This window comes from Haliotis rubra, unplaced genomic scaffold (genome assembly GCF_003918875.1).
Source record: "Haliotis rubra isolate DU_JTF1 unplaced genomic scaffold, ASM391887v1 Scf69, whole genome shotgun sequence".
Classification (NCBI taxonomy): Eukaryota; Metazoa; Mollusca; class Gastropoda; order Lepetellida; family Haliotidae; genus Haliotis; species Haliotis rubra.
The window spans coordinates 344611-365475 of NW_025767401.1; the positions used below are offsets into that span (position 1 = coordinate 344611).

The window sequence follows — 20865 nt, forward strand, 5'->3', positions numbered from 1 at the left end:
GACTAAGCGTTAGTCTATGTGGGCTTGTACTCGCACCCCGTCATTCATCGCTATAGGTCCTGTAGCGTTAACAGGCAATGGATAAACCAATGCAGACAGGTCGAAATAAGGATTTCCTAAGGACGCCTACATGTAAGCCTCTCCTGTAACTATTTATATTCTGAGCTACATTCTGCGCCCTCTTGATGATGCAATGATTCAGTGTTTGGAAACAAAGCTCAGCAAGCGGTCGGGTCGCTACGAGGTGACCTTCACCTCAAACCTGTTTTCTTGCCAAAACCACTACCCGAATCTGATAAACAACCCTTGATATTTGGGTCGATTTCTCAACTGTACATAATACAGTTATTCTGTGGGTAGGTCCACAGTACAGCCTGGGTAACCCGAAGAGGGCAGTACTTGGTCCCTCTTCTGTACATGACGTCAACTAGTGACTCCGGATCACCGAATTTGAAAGGAAGTCATAATCAGATGACGTCACTAAGAAAAGTAAACCCTGATATGGTGAACAAGAGGCGACATCAAGCTTGTAAATACCGCTACAATGACGTTGTGTTTTTTGTATTATGAAAGGTTCCATGTGATCGTCGGTGTAATTAAAGCTGATTGACCCAATCTGTTAATGTGATGTAATCATTCCACACAGTTTAGTGCTGTGAGACAGGGAAATCTAACGAGGCAACACATAATGGCATTAAGATTAACCGAGCAGTTGCCTGATGTTTACCGTGATTTGTATTAAGCGTCCACCTGACGTGATTCCGGGATCGCTCCCTGTGCCGACAACTAGAACGTCGTGTGATAAGATGTGTTCTCATTGACATTGGCTCAGAGACTAGTAACTCAAAACATTAGGGCATATGCTGTCACTGCCGGGGTTTTAGCTCTATGTGAGTGAGTGAGTTGGGTTTAACGCCGCTTTTAGCAATATCCCAGCAATATCACTGCTGGGACACCAGACTGACTGACTGAGTTTAGTTTTACGTGGCTTTTAGCAATATCACGGCTGGGACACCAGGAATGGGCTTCACACATTATACCCATGTGGGGAATCGAACCCGGGCCTTCGGCGTGACGAGAGTACGCTTTAACCACTAGGCTACCCCACCGCCCCGTTAGCTCTATGTAAAATATATACATTGATGCTAGTGTTTTGTGTTACAAGCCCCTGTGTTCCTATTATTATATTATATGTCACAATCACGGCAATCACACAACAATCACGGCAATAATCACGGCAATCACACAACAATCACGGCAATCACACAACAATCACGGCAAACACACAACAATCACGAATCAGGGATGACAGCAGGTGCATCTTTATTGTAAGCTCGTCACGAAACGAGTGAGTGGGTGAGTGAGTGTAGTTTTACGCCGCTTTTAGCAATATTCCAGCAACCGCGCTGGTCTGAGACACGCCACACGAATATACGTAACATCATTTATATCTAAACGTAAAGCATCAATATTTTTCGGATAGTTACGAGTATTATCATTCAAACCTGCAATACATATCTACATACAGATAAATGTTATTTTGGCCATAGTAACAGTCAACTCATTGTGGTGACCATGCTTATCTGATGCCGCCTGAATCTGTATGCATGCCGTTTAGATGCGGCGATGTGCTCAGCTATTTGTCAGTAGCAGGTGCATCACCCATTAATGAAGTATGCCGATGTAACACCCTGCAGTAAATTATGAAAAAACAATTCATAAAAATATACATGTACTAAAATCCATAAAGCTTAAAAGTGGGACTCGGATCCAAGGCCATTTCAGTCTATACTTTGCTTAGTTTAACGAGTTCAACTGTCTCATAAACCACTATTTACACAATGCATAACACACTATCAATAACCATTTAGTTTCGACTCAACCAGCCTTGCCAGAACTGCAAATTGCCCCGAACTTAGCGTCTACTTATCATCATACATTATCTTCCACACGACCATATTACCTCACATGAACTAAGTACATTATCTTCCAGGGGCGTAGGAACGTTTTCAGTGTGTGTGTGTGTGTGTGTGTGTGTGTGTGTGTGTGTGTGTGTGTGTGTGAAAAGTATTGAAATTCAAAATGATATTGTAGTTTCGTCTTGGAAAAACACACACACACACACACACACACACCTGTTCCTACGCCCGTCTTCACACCGTCATGAATTATCAAGTACGTTTCATTTTTGGCGGGAGAGCTTCGTGTCAGCTGTTTGTGAAAATGTTTCATCAACTTACAGTAATTGAGTGAGTGAGTGAATTTAGTTTTACGTCGCCTTTACGGCGGAGGACACCAGTAATGGGCTTCACACATTGAACCCATGTGGGGAATCGAACCCGGGTCTTCGGCGTGACCAGCGAACGTTTTAACCACTAGGCTACCCCACCGCCCCTACAATATTATATATGATGTTAATGTTGGTGATGCATCGCCCTGGGCGACACTAGTTAACCACCACCTACCCGTCCCTGTGTGTCATCGTTATGCATCTAGCTGATGAAAGCACTAGGCTGGGCCCCGTCTCGTGTATCTCAATGTACGAGCTAGTCTGTCGTACAGACCCTGAAGCAAATATATCCAAGAAAGTCTAGAAAATGTGGCAAGTCTAGATTTCCTCAGCTTCTGAAAATGAAGAAAGTCTCAGGGCTCCTTTTCATTATATATTTGTTTTTTTACTATAAACGTTTTTCAGTAAAATATGTTCATTTCAGAGACTAGTTGTTAGTCTTTGTACGAGCCAGTACAGGCCAAGGTGACGATGAGTGTGAACGCCTCGAACGACATTTACAATGTTATGTAATTTTTCATTGATTGCTAATGGGAGGGCAAGACATTGATGTCTAAAAGTATTTTCTGTCGTTTTGTAAGTCGCTATCATCCTAACATTGGAAAGGCCATTGAAAATTATATTGTACATATTTGTTGGAAATTACTTTCCCAAAAGTCTTATTTTCTGATATTGTGCGTACGTGATTAGACTAACGCTTAGTATATAATATTGATAGTAACAAATAAACCCATTTAAAAGGAAAAGGCGCCCAGTGAAATGGTAAATTCAGAACCTGAGGAAATCTAGACTTGCTTCATTTAGGGCTTTAGCATTGCATGGAGAGCTTGGCAGTAGGGAACATAATGTGGTTCAGGGACTGTGAGACAGACTAGTATACATATGATATCAATATTCAAGAGAAATAACAGTAAACATGATCAAACGTTCCATTTGGCTAAAGTCACAAAATAATTGCACACCCAGCAGTACCCAAGAGGTACCCAAGTGGTACCTTAAGTGATCCCTTTATGCCTGATAATTAATATTGGAATGATACTTAATTCCGAGCCATAGAATTTTTTGTTTTGTTTTGTTGGGTTTTCTTCCTTTTTCTCATTTTCACTTTGTTTATAATAACAGGGCATTCCGCCATTACGTGACTTCTCACGTTGTAAGATTTCAACGTTTCATGTAATTTGTGATACTTGTGATACTACCAATAGCTAGCGGGCTTCAATGTGGATGTTTGTATTGGATATAGTTTGGTTTTATCGTGAACGAAACCTCACGAAAATATAGTGCCACAGCAAATTCTCTCCAAACTAACATGAGTTATAGTAGCCTAGTGTTAAGCATAGCAGCGTTATGCCTCCTTGTCAGCGTTATGCCTCTCTGTCGCCGTCTGACATCATAGACGAAAATCAGAATCATTTATGACAAGCCATTCTACTTTTTGAATGTATAACGTTATACATAAACACGCATATCCATTTGATATTTACTTCTGTCGTTCAGGTATCAGGAAGTATTTTGTTCGCTCATACTTTCCGTAAGGATGCCAAATAAAACATCGTCTCAGGGTGTATTTTTCCCCGAGTCTGACAAAAAGCGAAGACATTTACTGTCAACATTTTAACTCATAACAAAATTTCGGAAAACACTAAGAAGCGTCGGTTGTTCAAACTGCCTCAGCATTTGCACGTGAAATTATACCAATGGATAGACAATTTAATATTACATTTGTGTGTCATTTTATAAACGTTCACTTCTCGGAGTAAGAAAAACAACTCGGTATCCAGGTGGTAAGCCACCGATACGTGAAACTGCCTAACTCGGTATCAAGGTGGTAAGCCACCGATACGTGAAACTGCCTAACTAGCTAGGGTAAGCCACCGATACGTGAAACTGCCTAACTCGGTATCAAGGTGGTAAGCCACCGATACGTGAAACTGCCTAACTCGGTATCAAGGTGGTAAGCCACCGATACGTGAAACTGCCTAACTAGGTATCAAGGTGGTAAGCCACCGATACGTGAAACTGCCTAACTAGGTATCAAGGTGGTAAGCCACCGATACGTGAAACTGCCTAACTCGGTATCAAGGTGGTAAGCCACCGATACGTGAAACTGCCTAACTCGGTATCACTGGTAAGCCACCGATACGTGATCAAGGTATCAAGGTGGTAAGCCACCGATACGTGAAACTGAAGGTATCAAGGTGGTAAGCCACCGATACGTGAAACTGAAACCGCCTAAACTGCCTAACTATCGGTATCAAGGTGGTAAGCCACCGATACGTGAAACTGCCTAACTCGGTATCAAGTTGGTACGTGAAACTGCCTAACTAGCCACGTGAAACTGCCTAACGGTATCAAGGTGGTAACTGCCACCGATCCACGTGATACGTGAAACTGCCTAACTCGGTATCCAGGTGGTAAGCCACCGATACGTGAAACTGCCTAACTAGGTATCCAGGTGGTAAGCCACCGATACGTGAAACTGCCTAACTCGGTATCAAGGTGGTAAGCCACCGATACGTGAAACTGCCTAACTAAACTGTCTAACTCGGTATCCAGGTGGTAAGCCACCGATACGTGAAACTGCCTAACTAGGTATCAAGGTGGTAAGCCACCGATACGTGAAACTGCCTAACTCGGTATCAAGGTGGTAAGCCACCGATACGTGAAACTGCCTAACTACTCGGTATCAAGGTGGTAAGTTACCGATACGTGAAACAGCCTAACTCGTCCAACTCGACTCGTTTCCCTTCCTCTCAGAGATGTGACTGCGAGATGGAGGACACCACAGGGAACAGCATCAAACAGTGTTACCTTATAGTGTGTACACGTACGTGCAGTAGGATGACCGTGCAGCTTTCTTTGTATCCTCTATTATCTTCTTGGTGATTACCATACGCCCCATAAAACCTATGACCCTATGTACAGCTCTCTTTGGCTGCTATTCAGTGCATAACATGTCCGGGTTTTACAAGGTAGCATTTTGTTATTTCCAAGTACGTGTAAGTGTATGGATTTCAATGAATTAAGCAGAAGGGTCTCGTTGATCTCGTGTATAATGTAACAACTCCTTCTATTGACCTACGTTGAGACCTGTGTCATAGTGCCATACAGACATGGCTTACAGCTCAGTTCTAGCCTTGCTCCAAGGCTGGACGGTGCTGTGTCCGTGGATGTATTGCATAGTAAAAAGAGGCAAGTCTGTATACCCGGACAGTACAAGGACGCCATGGTATAGGGACAATGTGTTCTTTTTATTTATAGGGTTTTATCATTTGAACTATTAATTATTACCTTAGAGACTTGTGCAAGTCTAAACTCCGTCTATCAAGCTTTGTTGGGTTGGTTTTATAGCATCCCATAAGCTTGGATAATAGCTCCTTCCATCAACATCTGCAAGGGCCTTTGTCATAGCACCACTCAAGCATGGCTTGTACTTCTTTCTGTCAACCGTTCATTTCCTTTATGTTCAATGTTCGGATGAGACTACCAGCCACCGAGTCAGTTCGACTGGTCAACTAACACATCTGGCTTTTGAGCGGTGAACCACTCGTAGTCAAATTAGTTTTCACCTCCAGATTCTGACTGAAGAAGGCATCTCGTTGCTGCTCACTATTCATTGCGTTGTGGAATATTTCCAATACTGGCTTTCCATGTGTGTCTGGCGGTAGGGGATCGATACTATTTTGGGGTGTTCCCGACACCAAGCTCAGATATAATTCCGTCAAATGGTTACATACTGCGGTCGGAGGTGTCTGTGCGTCTTAGTTGTCGTGTTGGCGAACATTACAGCATAAGGCGATTCTTATCGTTGTAACTATCTCTCATTCAGCATTCAGAAAGAATTGACCATTAGGAGTGGGTTGATGATGTTTCATGTCAGTCAGCAGTAATCCAGGTATATGTATATTCTGGGCCATACAAACCAGTAGATGGGGCGCAAAGATTCACGACCGCGGGAGGGAATACACCTGCAAAAGTCGTACAGGCAAGGTCGCACCACCCGATTCCCATTTTAGTGGGCTTGACAAGCACAGGTTGCTGGGGGACTTCTTTCTACGGAAATCCTGGCCAGGAAACAGGGGATTTACTTTCTAAGGAAACCCTCAACAGGAAATCTTTCTGCAGGAACCGTCGTCAGGTTACTGGGGAATCTCTTTCTGCCATAACGTTCGACAGGAAATCTTTCAGCAGGAACCGTCGTCAGGTTACTGGGGAATCTCTTTCTGCCATAACGTTCGACAGGAAATCTTTCAGCAGGAACCGTCGTCAGGTTACTGGGGAATCTCTTTCTGCCATAACCCTCGACAGATCGCTGTTGGTTGCCATGCTGAGGTTACCGCAGACCAACCAGCCCGTGAATAGGATCAAACCATGCTCTCCTTCCTCATTCCCACAAAACATACGATAACACTATATACACTCAGTTTACATATCCTGCACTGAATAATTTCAACACACCATTGAAGGTAGGACATATCGCAGTCAGTAAATAATAATCATGGACAGTGTCCCGGATAGGCTCTGTACCCCGGTTCCACCACAACCTCCCACACAAACCCCCCGACTACAACCTTCTCTGACGGCGCGTAGCAAGCCAGTTGTATTGGGTAAGTACGATGCGTTGCAAAGCTTTATTATTTAGAAAGTATTGAGGGCTTGCCCAACGTTTTTAGCAACAATCATGTGTAAGCCCCTGAGATCACTGAAAAGAACACGATGAGCGCTCTTATCGAGCAGCCAATTGTCCCGTAGTCAAAAATAATCCAACTAAAGGTTAAATATTGTGACTTGGTTTAAAAAATGCTGCTGCGATAATATACCTGAGAACATGTGTTAAGCATGGCATGCAAGCATGATTGATAAAGAGTGTAAGTTAAGGTAGGCATGAGTGAAGGGTAGATAGGCATCCAGTTGCACCCAGTCACTGCTGACACGACGCGCCTGTCCCATGAAGAGAACATGTCCGAGGTGACCATGATGCAGGCACCACTCTGTTGAGGATATGCCATGATGACATGCGCATGCAGGAGGTCATGTGACTAAATGCCTATCTGTGGTACTGTACGTGTCGTAGAGCTCGTTTTGTGGGCAATTGAAGCCAATATGGTCCATGTGCCACGTCAGCTCGTAATTCGTTAGTATAGAAATCATCTTTCCCTTTCAAGAAATGCCCCAGTCATGGTGAGATATGAATAAAGGAGGGCAAAGTAAGTCCACGTTTCAGTCCCTAAACTCACACTGACAAATTTAAAGCAAAGATCATATGGGCTTCCAGATGACGTTAAAGAGATGGTGCTGTGGTGTCAAGTAATGCCTACGGACATCCAGTAATTAATTGTCCAGGCAGCTGAGACTATGTCGCTGTGTAGAATATCCAGGAGCAGGGTAATGTGGATATCGTCTAAATTAGACAGTACATGGACAGAAATACCGGCAGGTGTCTTGCAGAATATATCGCAGAAATGTAGAAATGTACCTTCGGAAAATGGCCATATGTGTCGCAGGATCTCATATTGAGCGCTCTCTACCTTAAGAACGTCGGTCTATGCGCACATATTTCGATGCAAGGAGTGTCTGTCCTCATGACGTGTGTCCGAGCACGTCCCAGGCGAATCTCGGCAACAACGTTCAACAAACATATTGCAGTGTGGGATCAGCCTGGTAAGCTGCATGTCACCGACAGGCGACGTGGACTGCATGCTGGAAGACCTCCACAGTCTCGTAAACTACCGACATGAAGGACCACTCTGCACAGCATATCAATCGATAGTCATTGTATACGGACAAGTCAAACAGTCACCATGCACGGTATCTGCTACTGAGTCCATCTCACGTTTACATTTGTTTGCGATATTCAGCTTTGAAAACGCCGATATATGAGCACTATTAAAAACATCCAATACACATTCGGCCGCCGTCAACTGCATTGCGACACGAGCAAAGTACATGGGACACAGCCAACAAACGTCGTCTAAATGACAAAGGATTTTTTTCATAATGCACATAGAAGATTATTAACATGTTTTCGTAGTTTGTAGTAACAAAAGTGTTCTCGGCAAGACGTAATAAAGATCCTCAGATAAGACATTTGGCTGACTAATGATCCTGCGAAACCTTTAAGCCTTTGGAAGTATCCATTTAACCATTAATTCAAGAAGGCGGACACGCACATGAAGCAAAACCTAGGAATAAACCCGTTTCGTCAACCATTAACGCTATAATCTATAGCAATTCCTTTGAGACAAGTTTACCGTATCGATTTTTTCAGATTACGTAAAAAAGTCAAGAAAAAGCTTATACGATGGATGTCTGCTGCACAACAAATGAAAGGAATTCCAATGGTTTGGGCTTTTTTTTTTAACTGTTTGACGATGTGAGAGATTTGGGCAGGAACCATAATGGTATTGTTCATGTACGATTACCTACCTAGCGTTAAACAAAACGAAACCATTATAAATATATGTCAGAACGAACGTTAGTATATTGTTCTAATTAAAACTGAATACAGATATGAATAACGCGTACTGACCCACAAACATGTCTTTTGTTATGGCAAATGTCGGAATTCACTTAAATTAATTTACATTCAATGAAATTCAAGCAGCGTAATACGAACTCACATATGTTCAGTGCAATACATTAAATCATTAGGCCGTGTGTAGCATTAGTTTCTTTCCAACAACGTGAACTTGTAAGAAAGTAAGATGACCTACACATATCGGGAATTTATAGTTTTGTCAGAAGTGATGCCACGGATGAAGATGTTGTTTTCATAGTTGATCAAGGTTACAACATACAGGGGATCACTTTCAAACAGATTTATGTGTAGAACACTTCCTGTAAAATGGTGTCTGATGGTGTCTTATACAATTCGGTATTTTGTAATAGAAGTTCCCGTGGGGATTTTTTACATGAACAATTGACTAGCCCTTGCAGGTGTTTATAACGGGTGCTATGTTGCCGCATCCCAATTGCTTAGGTCGATGCTCATGCTGTTTATCACTGCATTGTCTGGACCAGACACGATTCTTTACAGACCAACGCGATATATAGTATGACCAGAAATTATTGAGAATTTTAGGAATATGATTAATTGGATTTCTAGTATAAAGAACCTTGACCAGCTATCAAGTGCTTGGTTTCATTCAAGAGAGACAACTCAGTTAATCCTTTTTCATTAGTTTGTGAAGAGTTATCCCCCTTTGTTTACTTGCTAGCAGACGACATTTTCAGTGATCCTCAGTATGGATGATTTAGAGAAGAGGAAGTTGATTTTAGAGTATTATAACAAGGACATTAGATTAGCTAAAGTGATTTTAAGTAGAGCAGGCATCCCTTTGTCCACTGTTTATCGTGTTTTGAAAAATATTGCAAATGGATGTGGCATCGAGCACCAGGGAGGCGCAGGTAGGCCCAGAAAATTGACTGTCGGTGACAGGAGGCGGCTTGGTATTCCTGTTTCTAAAACCAAACAACGGAGTTTAGAAAACTTAAAGCTGGATAAGATTGATAGAGGAACTGTGGTTGTCTGTAAGGAGACAATTAGATCTGAGCTGCATGCAATGGGTTGGCAGAAAAGTCGAGGAATTCCATCACCGATCATGAAACCTGAACAAAAGGAGCGAAGGTTGAACTGGTGCTTACAGCATAGAAATTTTAACTGGGACAATGTGATCTTCTCAGATGAAAGTTCTGTGTGGCTGTTTCCTAATACACTGAAATTCTGCACCAAACAAACTGAAAACCTTTGTATCAGCGGGCAAAGTACAGTCCGAAATTTAACGTGTGGGGTGGCATATCTGTGTTAGGGGCAACGCCCCTCTGTGTATTTGAAGGGAATATGAACAGTGAGCCGTACACAGATGTTCTCGAGGGACATTTAGTTCCATCTGCTCACGTGTTCTATGGAAATTGTTGGATTTTCCAGCAGGACAACGACCAAAACATCGTTCAAAGCATTCACAGGTCTGGTTTCGGACCCACAATATGACATTATTAGATTGTCCAAGCTATAGCCCTGACCTAAATCCAATAGAAAATGTTTGGGGACTTATGAAGGAAAGTGTCAATAAGAAAAATCTGACAAATATTGCTGAAATGAAAGAAGAGGTGGTCCGATATTGGGACAGCATGGACCACGACTTTCTAACTTCTTTGATCAGTAGTATGCCCCACCGCATTGAAGCCTGCATTGCTGCCCATGGTGACTTGACAAAATACTAACTGTTCACCTGTCTTTGAATCTGGAGTTATGTTCTGCTAATATTCACATTTAATACGTGAGTAATGAGTGAAAACAATATTAAAAAAATTACAATCTTAACTTTTCAATAATTTCTGGTTGTACTGTAGCTGGAATATTACTGAGTGCGGAGTTAAACAACAAACAGTAAACATCCCGGAAGATATATCTATATCGAAATGTTACACAGATAGATAACATTGTTACATATGTACTCAACACTGCACTGGCGAGAGTCACTTCCTCGTTGCTTATTGCATTAGGGCGTTGTACACTGCTGCACAATCGGGTCGTTCTAAAAAATAACTACTCATTACTGTTCATTCCTGTGTACAGAAAACAGGTCTTGATGGTCGATGGAAGGTATTGCTCTGAAAGACTGAAACGGGGGACCTTTGCTGAGCGCAAATCAACTCCATATCTCATAGTGTTTAGGAAACATTAAGATCGCCAGAACATGTCGAATATGACTTAACAAATCACATTATATTTATTTCCACGTTTTTAACGTCGGTGAGCGGATAATCGCGTCTGGATGAGGCAATCCAGTGACAGGCAGATCATCAATTTGGGATACGATGACACGCGTCTACTATCCCCATCACTGCACTGTACTAGGGGGGGTCAGCAATTTTGTACATAAAAATATGTTTAAATTATGCTTAGAAATTATGGGAAGGGGAGGGGGATCATTGATTTTGTACATGACATGCAAGGGGGGTCACTTATTTTGTACATAAATTTTAGGGGGGGTCATTCACATTGTACATGCTTCTCCATAAAAATCATCACCACCACCCCCCACCCTAGCCATAAATTATGAACGGCCCCTTATGTCGCCCATCTTCAGCTGCATCAAAACTTGTCCAGTTAGGGGCGGCCGATGTGTGTTAAAAATGACAAAATCATTCAATGTATAAAGATAATATACATGAAATAAACAACTCCGAACATGATCTCATAAATAGTCATGCAAGTGGCGTGAAGTGGGCGGGCGAGTGAGTGAGTAAAGTAGTTGCGCCGCTTTCAGCTATATCACGACGTGGGACACAAGAACTGGGCTTCCCGTATAGTGTCAATGAGGAGAATCGAACACGGGAATTCAGTGTTACGAGCGAACGCTTTAACCAGGCTACCCCACCACCTCATTGGGTTCAAGTAACAGAAACTATAATTGTGCTGTTCTCTACACCAGCAAGTTCAATAAACCTTGTTGATAAACGCCAAACTTAGCATTATTCAAGCTCTACATACTCGGTCTTCAGTTGGAGTCTGGACCAGATAAACCCGTGATTGTCATATCAGCAACGTCCTAAGTCATCATAGTCACTTAGGTGGGTTGTCCAGGCATTGTCGACCCGTGAAGATCCGGGGTAGAATAGGTCTTCAGAAACCCATGCTTGCCAGAAAAGGCGACTATGCTTGTCGTAAGAGGCGACTAACGGGATCGGGTGGTCAGGCTCGCTGACTTGGTTGACACATGTCATCGGTTCCCAATTGCGCAGATCGATGCTCATGTTGTTGGTTGGATTGTCCGGTCCAGACTCGATTATTTACAGACCGCCACCATATATAGCTGGAATATTGCTGAGTGCGGCGTAAAACTAAACTCACTCACTCACTCCAAGCATTGTCTTCACAAGTATGTGAACAGAAATACACCCGCAGCTTCCTTTCTAGTCTGTCTCACAGTTTTCCTACTGCCAAGCCCTCTCTGCAGTGGTAAAGCCCTAAATAAAGCAAGTCTTGATTTCTTCAGGTTCTGAATCTCTGGTCTCCCTAGGGCTCCTTTTCAATATAAATGGGCTTGTTTGTTACTATCAAAATTATATATATTCAGAGACTAAGCATTAGTCTACTTCCTTTCTAAGGAAAGACATAATACGATTAGAGAACAGCATGTTGCAGCATTGTTACTATCTAGGAATGGTGGGTGTACCAACAACACGCTAGCGGGGTTTATTTCATGTTGTTGTATAACGCCACTCTCACAAATATTCCAGCTGTATGGCGGGTCGTAGTTTATACCTAAATATAAACGTTACACAAAAGGTAATATTATCTTTACCCTTTCAATACGATATCTGTAAATATGTCAGAGTTAATATGATTTCAAATTTGTATTCGAGGCGACGACCTTATCTACAAGAGGCAAATGCTAATTAGATATATAATCTTGATATCCTTGTTTTATATGATTAAGATCCAATACATTCTCATTATACTCGAACATATGTGCAATATGCGTGAAATAATGGGGGAGATACCGTCTCCCTGTCATCTCAAATCAGATCAATTCGACAGGTCTGAAATCTGCGAACGTCTGCTGACGTGGAGGACGTTGGAGTTTTGCATACCCTAGCACGCAACACTTCATGTGTAATGATACACATAGGTCAAGGTCAACAGATCGATCTGCAGTTGAACCATTCCTGCATATTTCACCACTTCTACAAGACCCCTTTGATCGTCCGCGTTATAACGAATGTTACGGGTAGCGCTATAATGAATGTTACTGTTTGTCACTTCTTGACCTCAGATATATGTGAAGCCCGCACATCAAATGTTCAAGACGTGAGCGTCCTGCTAGCGACTGGGTGTTACACGAGTGCATCAGTTGTCCTGAACCAGGGGCTGATAGCATGAACACATATCCATGACGTCAGGTCACCACGAGTAGTGACTGAAGCCGGAGCCGGGAAAGCTGCAGGAACATCACTGGACAAACACTTAGTGTCTGAATACATATAATTGATTGATTGATTGATTGATTGTTAACGCCGCACTTAGCAATATTCCAGCTATACGGGGGCAGTCTGTAAATAATCGAGTCTGAACCAGACAATCCAGTGATCAACAGCATGAACATCAATCTGCGCATTTGGGATACGATGACATGTGTCAACCAAGTCAGCGGGCCTGACCACCCGATCCCGTTAGTCGCATCTTACGACAAGCATGGGTTTCTGAAGACCAATTCTACCCCGGATCTTCACGGGTCCCGAACATACATAATTAGGAAAGTAACACTTAAATTGAAAAGGAACCCCGGAGAGATAACCTGAGTAAATCTAGTCTTTCTTCAGTTTTGGCTTTAGCACTTCAGGAAGGGCAGTAGGGAAACTAACGCGGGACTATAAAGACACAAGACACCAAACATAAGTACACATGTATTCGTCACTGTGCATGATTTCCATAGACTTACATGTTAATTTGGTGCAGCTAGAAAAATGATCTTGAATGTATTTATCGTTTGATCATAGTCATATTTTGCACACCTGTCATGAATCATCTCAGCTGCAAATACATAATTTCCGTTTTATTTTCCATTCAGTATTTCAAGAATGACCACACTTTGATTGATGCGTGTCATGGTTATGACATTTTTTAACATGGCGGTCTATGGGTTAAAAATACAGAATGTTGTATGTGTTGGTCATGTAACTACAAAGTAGAAAATACTCGAAGGAAGATTTCATGGAAATTATGTATCTGTGACCAAGATGATTTCCTAACAACCTGAAAAATTTGACAACCAAATAACGAAAACTGAATTAATGAAAATTATTACAGCTACACTAAAACAGCATGCAAGTCTATGAGAATTTTTCCGGCTGACGAATACTTATGTCCCATGACTGTACATCGGTGATTGAAAGCAGCAGTAACCATTTGCCTCGCCATGAACATGGCCATCGCAATTACGTCATCAACGAAATTAAGTGAGTGTTAACCTACAACAGTTTTCATACAATGAGTGAGTGAGTGAATATGGTTTAACGCCGTTTTTAGCAATATTCCAGTAATATCACGGTAAGGAACACCAGAAATGGGTTTCACACATTGTACCCATGTGGGGAATCGAACCCGGGTCTTCGGCGTGACGAGCCAACGCTTTAACCACTAGGCTACCTCACCGCCCCGTTTTCATACAGATGCAAGACTGCCAGCCGGGTACACACGGCTTATTCCGTCACCTAAATGTTACACGAGCCGCTTGGGACTGAGATGAACGGTGGTGATACAGGATGTTTTGACAGCTATATGCCAGCGACTTGTGAATAACTGACCAGACAAACCAGTGATTAGTATGTGCAACCTCCAACACCTTCCTGGTACCTTCACACAATCCGCAAAGTCACCGAACCTACAAAGATTTTGAGCCACTGACAGCTAATGTGACCATAGTGAGCGAGTACGTGTTTAGTTTTACGCCGCACAGATCAACAGCATAAGCATCGACTTATGCAATGGGATACGATGACATGTGTCAACTAGGTCAGCGAGATTGACCACTCGATCCTGTTAGTCGCCACTTACGACAAGTATGGGTTACTGAAGACCAATTCTGACCCGGACCTTCACAGGTCTAATGTGATCATAACACACACATAAAAGATTATTATGACAAAGGTCGTATCCTACTACAATGCTACTGGAGTAACCCGGAAGTACCATGTGGAGGTTACACATGACATGATTAGTTTGTCGTCATTATTCAATTAACGACATGCATATTCATGAATTACGAATTACAAACCTGAAATGAAACATAATTGAGAAGTAAGAGAAGTGACGATTATTCAAATGAATGCATATGTGACGTATGGGCCCACTAATTTGGGAATCGGTTGGTCATTCTCATTGACCTGGCTATAATCGTACCGCATGTCTGCGCGATTTCGGACGATTCTGCAGGGTTGTAGGCTAGTGGCATTTCCTTATCAACTACAGCTCAACCATAAGATCGATGGCAACCCTGTAGGTGTTTGTCTTAGGGGATCAGTGAAAATAAGTTCTCTTTTCGAAACCTGATTTGTTTATCTGTGAGATAGATGAAACTATTGCCAATAGTCAGGACCAGGTAACACAGGGTATAGGTTCAATGGTGGTCTGGTGTAAATATTGGCTTCCTATGTTATGTCAGCAGTGATCAACAGATTCTCAACTCAGTTTACCGATTCATTACACCCTGAACTCATTTTCACAGACATCTCTATCCAATTTTGTATGCTCATATATAGCGGAGACCTTCGAACACTTCAACAACACAATCACTTACGATATATAAAATAATTGAGATTTCTGGTGGAGTCTTAGTGGCAACCATAGCATTTGATATATGAACTCCCAAACATGCCAGGTCAACTCGTATGCGTGTCCGCGCTATAGTGAAGAAGGCTGATTGGTTCGCATTGAATGGCTTACTACTGAGGGTTTGCTTCATGGCCTGTAAACTAATAAACATGCACGCGTTGATCAGCTGGTGACCGCATGGCCGGGCGGGGTCAGTTTCCTTGTGATCAAACTGGCCACATAAAAACAGCGAAGCATGAAAATGACATCGCAGCCTTTATCTCACAATAAGTGTTACTGGAGTGTGGATGGCGTGTGGCCTCCGTGCAGTAGTGGCGCCACAGGGGGGCAGCTGCCCACATATGTTCCATTTGACACAGATGTACGTTTTCTGACTATTGATAAATGACAACTATGACCCACAGCCCATCTGGTGATATAGATACATTAAAAAATGGAACAGCTGTCTAAAATACACCAACTGTTGGCGACACAAAAAACGTGTTTAAAGTAAAACAAGCATAGCTACTTTTCTGTTTAAACAAGATACTGTATATTAGTAGCGTCACGATTCACCGATGCATCTCTGGCAAGCTTTGCACGATGCGATACAAGATTCATTTGTTTGGGTATCGATTCATATTTTGACATATATGGATTCTTATTTTGATGTTGCAGCAATATTTCATATGAAACATTATTTGTTAAATACATACAAGACAATATTAAAAGTGAACTTAAAACATTTTTCTCTTGTAATGTATAATACAGAACATCGTATAGGACTTGACTTGGTGAGTGTGGTTGATGGCTACTTGGCTGATACTCACTCTTCCCTTCTCTAGTAATCTCTCCAAAATATCTGGTGACTTGTGAACTATGGTATGAGCTTGCCATTCAGGTGATGGCTGCCTGTTACGCACAAAATGTCAGAAATGCAGTATCGTGAGGCGACTGTATCGTGACATCCCTGATATATATACAGTCAACGTATTGTGTGTGTGCGTTTATTTAATTCTACCGTCACACTAACAGCGATGACGTCTGGCGACAGCACGACATACAATGATATGAGATAAATGTTCGACGTGTCAAAAGAATTGAGTAGCGCTTCCTACTTAGATTCGGAGCCTATAGGTTTGGAGCCTCACACAGTTACACTGAAATATATTATACGGACATTACATGATGTCACATTGCGATCTATCCCCGACAGGCACAAATGACGATACGAGTACAACACTATGGAAGACTGTCCATTCCTATGTCACGTTAAGGTGAACGAGCCTTGACGACGATATCCTCGGTGGTTCAGAGACCCCCTTCCCCCTTTGGCGTCATATTGCTAGTTTTGTAGGCATTACCAAGGAGAGAATAGCATCCATAAACACAATGATTTCGGCTTTGAGTGAACAACAAGCTTGTTGGGTTCCAATGTTTCTTATATCTGATTCAAAATTCACTTGTTTCGTGAAAATCTAGCTCTGTTTGAAGCTGATTCAGAGAGGTTCTTGGGACAGTTTATGACTATGGATAGTTCAAAGAACGATCACAGAGCAAGCGTCACCACCAACACCAGCAGGGGCTAAGACTGTCCCCTTCAGCTGGGAAGATGATGGCCTCAGTGTTTTGGGACACCTATGTTGTCGTCTTGGGTAGTGCTGAGGATACATTATACAGGCAGCGTCCTTACTGCGTGTACAGTAACAAGAGTTGTCTGGAGATTTCAGACTTAACGAATACATCTGTATCTTTAGAGTAAACAGATTCATAATACGATTGACTTCCGCTTGTCGTGAAAAAGCTAAGTTTTGGAAGCACACTAAGTCATAAAGTGATCATGTCCCTACATGTGAATTATGTGCCAACCCCGCTTACAACACGAACGGACATACGTAGATCACGGCAGACAAACGCCAATGTCGTATTCTCATACATGTTGTTTTGAGGTTTCGGAAAAGATAATAACAGTCTACACCGTTTATAGCTCAATGATGTTTGTTTCCCAAATGCATCAAAGATGAGGGCACGTTTGTTTAGACACCATATGTATACAGTAAATACAAACATGACAAGTCTCTGATAACTGCTGCAGTACTTCCGCCTCTGTACTTCCTATATGACATGGTCATTACTAGTTTCCTGCTGCTTGTAAGAATTACATATAGGTCATCAATTCCAGGCAATTTCTGAGAAACGGCACATGCACACTGGTTCATAAATTCAAACAGAAACTGCTATGACATGGAAAATATGTCATAGTAATTAAGACCTGAAGGAACCGGGTTCAATTACCAAACCGGTCTTAAATATCTATAGTCCTTTCTTGGTCCATAACATGACCGAAATAATGGCGGGTGATACGTTAGTTTAGGACCACTGTCAGAGGATCCAAGTGAGAGTGAGTGAGTTTAATTTTACGCACCCAAAAATCTTCCAGCTGTATGACGGCGGTCTGTAAATAATCGAGTCTGGACCAGACATTCCAATGATCAACAGCATGAGCATCGATCTGCGCAACTGGGACACGATGACATGTGCCAACCAAGTCAGCGAGCGTGGCCACCCGATCAGTTGTGATACTGAGGGGGGGGGTTTGGGGTGTGGAGACATGCTGATTGTAAAGGTTCTGGTGAGGACATTGTGTGAAACAACATAGTGTGCTTCTCAAATACAACATAATCAAATTTTGTGCGTCACCCTAACAGAGCCTCGACCAAGCCCTGTTAACGGCAGCCGTTGGAGTGGCTGGTTGTTGGTCGATGTTCACAGTATTGACCACTAGTATATCCGATCCAGATTTGTTAACTGTATAATCCGGGTATCTCTAGTGATACCGACTAGCATATATATGAGTTACGCTCGCACTCTCTGACCTCACAATCAACCTGTTGATACAGTTGAGTCGGTTTCCAGGCTACAATGCTGTATGCAAAATCTAATTTGCCTACGTTCTGTAAACGTTTCGTTTTATGTTACAATGTTCCATTAATGGGCGCAAAATGAAATTGAACAAGCGTCTGTCCTGTTTTAACACTGCTGAAATTCTGATGTGCCCTGTATAAATATCCATAGCTATGGATCTCGTGTGCCTTAGGAAATATGTACCCAATAATACACCCCATGGACTCACTGGACTGGAATGGTAAACCTGTAGAGACTGCTAAGATGTATGTCAAACCTTACACATGAACTAAGAAAAAACTGATCGATCTGACTGACTTCTTCACGTGTTTGTGATGTATATGAACGAATCTTATTTAGATTTCTTCGACACCATAATCGTAATCACATGAATGTCGTGTAAAATATTTAGGCCTATTAGCTTGTTTTCGGTTCACAAAATTGTTGATTCGACCTAGAGCAATCATCAGTGTAGAGACTGCCACTTGAACGCCACGTAATGTATTGAAATTGTCTACTGAGCAATCAATCAAACAATATACTGCTACAGACTACACACCAGCTTTGTGATCATTGTTTCAGCACTATTGCTACACATGAATGATCCCAATAATGGCTTGACACTGATCGAGGTGTTAAAGTTACCACACAGGTTGATAACGGTGATCAGCTTGTTGGTTTGACATTTTATTTGGTACTGTAGTCTAGATTGTTTGGGATTTTTTTGTTGCGAATTTTCTATTTTTGTTTGTTTGATGTTGTAATTTTGGAGAGGATGAAGTCGGTAGGGGAGATGTCGCAATTCACATCGACACCTCAGTAACAATTGACTTCACTACACAATGTGTGCAAACAGGAGACTGTGCGTTTATGCCCACTGGTTGAGGGCCTCATTCACTGACGACTAGCTGAAAACGTTAACAGGATCCTTACCTTCGCTGTTCCAGGCAGTCCTTTCTCGAGTTCATCTTTTAGAGCAATCACTTCTTCTTTTAGTAAAACCTGATAAATCATGGTATGGGATTAGCCCCTGTATAACTCCTCTGCTGTGAAGTTTTCAGTGCGAGAACTGAAAAATCTATGTTGTCGTGGTCGTCGGCTTGGAGTTCGTAGTACAAACAAAATATCATTCACTATTGGACACAAGGCATTTCGTCAGCACACTGATGTCACAGATATGGACGATCTTCAATCTGCTGACTTATGTTAGGGAGATCTCGGCAGCCTCCTCCTATTCGTTGTGTTTACCAACACATGCCATTCTCTGTCGACTGTCACCCTACTACGAGATCATTCAAGGAACTCGGAGCCATCACGTGGACAGGCGAAGTCGTGACCCCGATGTGAATGTCATGAGTGACGTCACAGGGTTAGAGGTCACATCACACGGGGAGGTATCATTGTAGCTGAACGGTGAAGGCTGTTAGCGCTGTAGACTAACAACTAGTCTCTGAAATGAACATATTTTACTGAAAAAAGTTCATAGTGAAAAAAAATATATATAATGAATAGGAGCCCTGAGACTTTCTTCATTTTCAGAAGCTGGGGAAATCTAGACTTGCCACATTTTCTAGACTTGTGTGGGCTTTCTTGGATATATTTGCTTCAGGGTCTGTACGAGAGACTATTAGCGCTGCTGTTTGTCAAGATACAGTATTTGAGGCCTCGATGGTCAGAATGCATGGTTACAATATATGCAAACATGATTTGTGGACAATTGTGGGGTTTTTATTCAATCCATGTAACATTACAAAACAAGGCCTCGATTGGATAGGACATCATTTACTGACGGGGAAAATGTTCATTGTAATATTGTGGCGTGAATGTATAGACTAAAAAGACTAGGAAAAGCACAAACAAGTACAAAATGTGTCGACAATAATATAGTCCTTATTACGATTACGTGCATGTGTGAGAGAGGGTGTGTGTGTGTGTGTGTCGGGGGGGGGGACTTTTTAGAAATGACAAAAGGGTCACTATGAGTGGGATAAATGTTTTAATATGGTAGATCAGAAAATGTGTGTGGTTGCCCGTATCTTCGTGTGTGTGTGTCCGTCTGTTTCTATCTATGTTTATGTTGATGTATCTATGTGTGAGCGTGTGTCTGTCTGTCTATCGGTATCTATGCCTGTGTGTCTTGTGTGTGTTTGTCTGTGTCTATCTATGCCTGTATCTGTGTGTGGTGTGTGTGTGTATCTGTGTGTGTGGTGTGTGTGTGTGTATGTATGTGTGTGGTGTGTGTGTGTGGTGTGTGTATGTATCTACGTGTTGTGTGTGTCTGTATCTGTGTGTGTGGTGTGTGTATGTATCTACGTGTAGTGTGTGTCTGTATCTGGGTGTGGTGTGTGTCTGT

The 20865-nt window shown here is 42.2% G+C and overlaps 1 protein-coding gene across 1 annotated transcript in view; it reads right to left on the reverse strand.

Moving 5' to 3' along the window:
* Positions 1 to 19869, reverse strand: part of LOC124258364 — a 30570-nt gene extending 10701 nt beyond the window's left edge. The window contains exon 1 of the mRNA XM_046692455.1: positions 19446 to 19869. Within this exon, the coding sequence (XP_046548411.1) occupies positions 19446 to 19526 (81 nt within the window). The 5' untranslated portion in view covers positions 19527 to 19869. The remainder of the gene's footprint in view (positions 1 to 19445) is intronic.
* Positions 19870 to 20865: the final 996 nt, after the last annotated feature.